This window comes from Nerophis lumbriciformis, linkage group LG28, assembly GCF_033978685.3.
Source record: "Nerophis lumbriciformis linkage group LG28, RoL_Nlum_v2.1, whole genome shotgun sequence".
NCBI classification, from domain to species: Eukaryota; Metazoa; Chordata; class Actinopteri; order Syngnathiformes; family Syngnathidae; genus Nerophis; species Nerophis lumbriciformis.
In genome coordinates this window covers 28,260,994-28,266,993 of record NC_084575.2, presented here as the reverse complement: position 1 = coordinate 28,266,993, position 6,000 = coordinate 28,260,994, and the positions used below count along the sequence as shown (strand labels likewise).

The 6,000-nt window shown below is 43.7% G+C and overlaps 1 protein-coding gene across 2 annotated transcripts in view; it reads right to left on the bottom strand.

Annotated features, from left to right (window-relative positions):
• Window positions 1-2,116: 2,116 nt before the first annotated feature.
• Window positions 2,117-6,000, bottom strand: part of bin2b (bridging integrator 2b) — a 42,194-nt gene continuing 38,310 nt past the window's right edge. The window contains exons 11-12 of one of the 2 annotated variants that reach the window (XM_061924001.2): window positions 2,650-2,742; window positions 2,117-2,559 (exon numbers count right to left, since the gene is read on the bottom strand). In XM_061924001.2, coding sequence (XP_061779985.1) covers window positions 2,443-2,559; window positions 2,650-2,742 — 210 coding nt within the window. In that variant the 3' untranslated portion in view covers window positions 2,117-2,442. The remainder of the gene's footprint in view (window positions 2,560-2,649; window positions 2,743-6,000) is intronic. The other variant, XM_061924000.2, reaches the window with a different exon arrangement.

Below are 6,000 nucleotides of genomic sequence, written 5' to 3'. Positions count from 1 at the left end.
ATTTAGCGATTAGGAGTGACAGATTGTTTGGTAAACGTATAGCATGTTCTATATGTTATAGTTATTTGAATGACTCTTACCATAATATGTTACGTTAACATACCAGTTGGTTATTTATGCCTCATATAACGTACACTTATTCAGCCTGTTGTTCACTATTCTTGATTTATTTTAAATTGCCTTTCAAATGTCTATTCTTGGTGTTGGCTTTTATCAAATAAATGTCCCCAAAAAATGTGACTTATACTCCGGTGCGACTTATATATGTTTTTTTCCTTCTTTATTATGCATTTTCGGCAGGTGCGACTTATACTCCGAAAAATACGGTAGTTTAAACTGATTAATGTAAGAAAACATTCGTTGCAAATGTGTGTGTGAAAATAGACTTGCCGTATTTTTCCGACTATAAGTCGCAGTTTTTTTCATAGTTTGGCCGGGGGTGCGACTTATACTCGGGAGCGACTTATGTGTGAAATTATTAACACATTACCGTAAAATATCAAATAATATTATTTATCTCATTCACGTAAGAGACTAGACGTATAAGATTTCATGGGATTTAGTGATTAGGAGTGACAGATTGTTTGGTAAACGTATAGCATGTTCTATATGTTATAGTTATTTGAATGACTCTTACCATAATATGTTACGTTAACATACCAGTTGGTTATTTATGCCTCATATAACGTACACTTATTCAGCCTGTTGTTCACTATTCTTTATTTATTTTAAATTGTCTTTCAAATGTCTATTCTTGGTGTTGGCTTTTATCAAATACATTTCCCCCAAAAATGCGACTTATACTCCAGTGCGACTTATATATGTTTTGTTCCTTCTTTATTATGCATTTTCGGCCGGTGCGACTTATACTCCGAAAAATACGGTAGTTTAAACTGATTAATGTAAGAAAACATTAATTGCGAATGTGTGTGTGAAAATAGACTTACCGTATTTTTCCGACTATAAGTCGCAGTTTTTTTCATAGTTTGGCCGGGGGTGCGACTTATACTCAGGAGCGACTTATGTGTGAAATTATTAACACATTACCGTAAAATATCAAATAATATTATTTATCTCATTCACGTAAGAGACTAGACGTATAAGATTTCATGGGATTTAGCGATTAGGGGTGACAGATTGTTTGGTAAACGTATAGCATGTTCTATATGTTATAGTTATTTGAATGACTCTTACCATAATATGTTACGTTAACATACCAGTTGGTTATTTATGCCTCATATAACGTACACTTATTCAGCCCGTTGTTCACTATTCTTTATTTATTTTAAATTGCCTTTCAAATGTATATTCTTGGTGTTGGCTTTTATTAAATAAATTTCCCCAAAAATGCGACTTATACTCCAGTGCGACTTATATATGTTTTTTTCATTCTTTATTATGCATTTTCGGCAGGTGCGACTTATACTCCGAAAAATACGGTAGTTTAAACTGATTAATGTAAGAAAACATTCGTTGCAAATGTGTGTGTGAAAATAGACTTATCGTATTTTTCGGACTATAAGTCGCAGTTTTTTTCATAGTTTGGCCAGGGGTGCGACTTATACTCGGGAGCGACTTATGTGTGAAATTATTAAGACATTACCGTAAAATATCAAATAATATTATTTAGCTCATTCACGTAAGAGACTAGACGTATAAGATTTCATGGGATTTAGCGATTAGGAGTGACAGATTGTTTGGTAAACGTATAGCATGTTCTATATGTTATAGTTATTTGAATGACTCTTACCATAATATGTTACGTTAACATACCAGTTGGTTATTTATGCCTCATATAACGTACACTTATTCAGCCTGTTGTTCACTATTCTTTATTTATTTTAAATTGCCTTTCAAATGTCTATTCTTGGTGTTGGCTTTTATCAAATACATTTCCCCCAAAAATGCGACTTATACTCCAGTGCGACTTATATATGTTTTTTTCCTTCTTTATTATGCATTTTCGGCCGATGCGACTTATACTCTGAAAAATTGGGTAGTTATGAACCTCTTTGATCATACCAATCAAAATAGCATCAACGTCTTGTAAGAAAATCGAGTTTCCTCGCGGATTTCGTCTGCCTGTGCAGATGGTCGCGATGCTGCGGCCGTGTTGAAAAAAGAAAACCGGAAAACGTCTTAACAACCTGGACTTTATTGGGAAATCTGACAGAACTCATTAAAAAAATGTTTCACAGTATTTCATTAGGAAGAATATAAAAAAAAAAGTTGCATTCAAAATACCGTGCTATAAAATGTAGCTTCATGCGAATATCTCTTGCAAAAATTCAGTTCTCAGTCTGGTCTGTTGCACCACGACGTGGGAGCAACTCGTGATGTGTTTGTTTAGCTTCCACACCCAAAAAAAAAGTTTAGACTTTCTGCGTGTGAAATGGTGTGTTTGTGTGTGTGTCACCAGCTGTCTGTGGGAGGAATCACATTTTAGAGTATCTCTGACGCAACGGGCTCGATGAGGTCTTCTGAGAAAGTCCCACAGTGATTTTCAGAATCCATGTGCAGTTTCCAGCTCTCCTCCCTGACCCCCTTCAGCAGACCTTCCTGTTGCATGACACAAACATCACAAATAAAAACATGTTTTTTGTTATAGAACACCTGCTTTTAAGTGTTGAAAAGTAAGACGAGACAAACCTTTTCTCCACCAGCGAGCACCAGGATGATGTCTCCCTGCTCAAACTGGAGCTCGCCCCCTTCAGACGCTGCGTGGCTCTCTAGCGCCACCACCTGGTGCAAAATAAAAAAAACATTTGACTACATTTTGCACACTGGAGGTGCTAAGAGTCCACACAAATTATTGCCACCATCTCTCTCCACCCTCCCCCCAAAAATAGCTTGTCTTTCCCACCCTTTCAACACCTCTCCTAGTGTCAGTAACTGCTGCCTCCACACCCACTGTGCAGGGTAGTGGTGTCATTATTGCAACCATCTCTTTCCAAGCCCCAATAGCGTGTGTTTTCTTCTCTTGCAAGGCTTCTCCTGTTGTCAGTAACTACTATCTCCACACCCACTACTCAGAGTCTTGGTGTCATTATTGAGACCGCCTCCTTGTAAGGCCCCCACTAAAAGCTTGCCTCTCAGTGTCAGTAACTGCTGCCTCCACGTCCACTAGGCAGGGTAGTGGTGTCATTATTGAGACCACCTCTTTCCTAGGCCCCCCCTCTCAATAGCTTGTTTTTTTGCCCTCCCGTACTACGCCTCTTCTAGTGTCAGTAACTACTGCCTCCACACCCACTATGCAGGGTAGTGGTGGTGTCATTATTGAGACATCACTCTCCAAGCCCCTCCCCCCAATATTGAGTTTTTTCCTCCCTTGTAAGGCCTCTTCTCGTGTCAGTAACTACTGACTCCACACCCACTACACAGGGTAGTGGTGTCATTATTGAGACCACCTCTTTCCAAGGCCCCCCCCTCTCAATAGCTTGTCTTTTTCCCTCCCTTACTACACCTCTTCTAGTGTCAGTAACTGCTGCCTCCACACCTACAAAGCAGGGTAGTGGTGTCATTATTGCAACCATCTCTTTCCAAGCCCCAATAGCATGTATTTTCTTCCCTTGCAAGGCCTCTCCTAGTGTCAATAACTACTGTCTCCACACCCACTACTCAGAGTCTTGGTGTCATTATTGAGACCGCCTCCTTGTAAGGCCCCCCCCATAAAAGCTTGCCTCTCCTAGTGTCAGTAACTGCTGCCTCCACACCCACTACACAGGGTAGTGGTGTCATTATTGAGACCACCTCTTTCCAAGGCCCCCCCCTCTCAATAGCTTGTCTTTTTCCCTCCCTTACTACGCCTCTTCTAGTGTCAGTAACTGCTGCCTACACACCCATTATGCAGGGTAGTGGTGTCATTATTGAGACATCACTCTCCAAGCCCCTCCCCCCAATATTGAGTTTTTCCCTCCCTTGTAAGGCCTCTTCTCGTGTCAGTAACTACTGTCTCCACACCCACTACGCAGGGTAGCGGTGTCATTATTGAGACCACCTCTTTCCAAGCCCCCCCCCCCCCCCCTCTCAATAGCTTGTCTTTTCCCCTCCCTTACTACGCCTCTTCTAGTGTCAGTAACTGCTGCCTCCACACCTACAAAGCAGGGTAGTGGTGTCATTATTGCGACCATCTCTCTCTCCAAGGCCACCCTCCCCTCCAAAATAGCTTGTCTTTCCCTTCATTGCAACGCCTCTCCTAGTGTCAGTAACTGCTGCCTACACACCCACTATGCCGGGTAGTGGTGTCATTATTGAGACATCACTCTCCAAGCCCCTCCCCGCAATATTGTGTTTTTTCCTCCCTTGTAAGGCCTCTTTTAATATCAGTAACCACTGACTCCACGCCCACTACGCAGGGTAGTGGTGTCATTATTGCAACCATCTCTTCCCAAGCCCCAATAGCGTGTGTTTTCTTCCCTTGCAAAGCCTCTCCTAGTGTCAGTAACTGCTGCCTCCACACCCACTACTCAGAGTAGTGGTGTCATCATTGAGACCGCCTCCTTGTAAGCCCCCCCTTAAAAGCTTGCCTCTCTTAGTGTCAGTAACTGCTGTCTCCACGCCCACTAGGCAGGGTAGTGGTGTCATTATTGAGACCGCCTCCTTGTAAGGCCCCGCCCCCTAAAAGCTTGTCTCTCTTAGTGTCAGTAACTGCTGCCTCCACGCCCACTAGGCAGGGTAGTGGTGTCATTATTGCAACCCTCTCTTTCCAAGCCCCTATAGTGTGTGTTGTCCTCCCTTACAAGGCCTCTCCTAGTGTCAGTAACTGCTGCCTCTACACCCACTACACAGGGTAGTGGTGTCATTATTGAGACCACCTCTTTCCAAAGCCCCCCCCCTCTCAATTGCTTGTCTTTTTCCCTCCCTTACTACGCCTCTTCTAGTGTCAGTAACTGCTGCCTCCACACCTACAAAGCAGGGTAGTGGTGTCATTATCGCGTCCATCTCTCTCCAAGCCCACCCTCCCCTCCAAAATAGCTTGTTTTTTTTCCTCCCTAGCAAGGCCTCTTCTAGTGTCAGTAACTACTGACCCCACACCCACTATGCAGGATAGTGGTGTCATTTTTGAGACCGCCTCCTTGTAAGGCCCCCCCTCAAAAGCTTGCCTCTCCTAGTGTCAGTAACGGCTGCCTCCACACCCACTAGGCAGGGTAGTGGTGTCATTATTGCAACCATCTCTTCCCAAGCCCCAATAGAGTGTGTTTTCTTTCCTTGCAAGGCCTCTCCTAGTGTCAGTAACTACTGCCTCCACACCCACGTAGTGGTGTCATTATTGCAACCATCTCTTCCCAAGCCCCAATAGCGTGTGTTTTCTTTCCTTGCAAGGCCTCTCCTAGTGTCAGTAACTGCTGCCTCCACACCCACTACTCAGAGTAGTGGTGTCATTATTGAGACCGCCTTCTTGTAAGCCCCCCCTTAAAAGCTTGCCTCTCTTAGTGTCAGTAACTGCTGTCTCCACGCCCACTAGGCAGGGTCGTGGTGTCATTATTGAGACCGCCTCCTTGTAAGGCCCCCTCTAAAAGCTTGTCTCTCCTAGTGTCAGTAACTGCTGCCTCCACACCCACTGTGCAGGGTAGTGGTGTCATTATTAAGACATCACTCTCCAAGCCCCTCCCCGCAATATTGCGTTTTTTCCTCCCTTGTAAGGCCTCTTCTAATATCAGTAACTACTGACTCCACGCCCACTACGCAGGGTAGTGGTGTCATTATTGCAACCATCTCTTTCCAAGCCCCAATAGCATGTGTTTTCTTCCCTTACAAGGCCTCTCCTAGTGTCAGTACCTGCTGCCTCCACACCCACTATGCAGAGTAGTGGTGTCATTATTGAGACCGCCTCCTTGTAAGGCCCCCCTTAAAAGCTTGCCTCTCCTAGTGTCAGTAAGTGCTGCCTCCACGCCCACTAGGCAGGGTAGTGGTGTCATTATTGCAACCATCTCTTTCCAAGCCCCAATAGCATGTTTTTTCTTCCCTCGCAACGCCTCTCCTACTGTCAGTAACTACTGT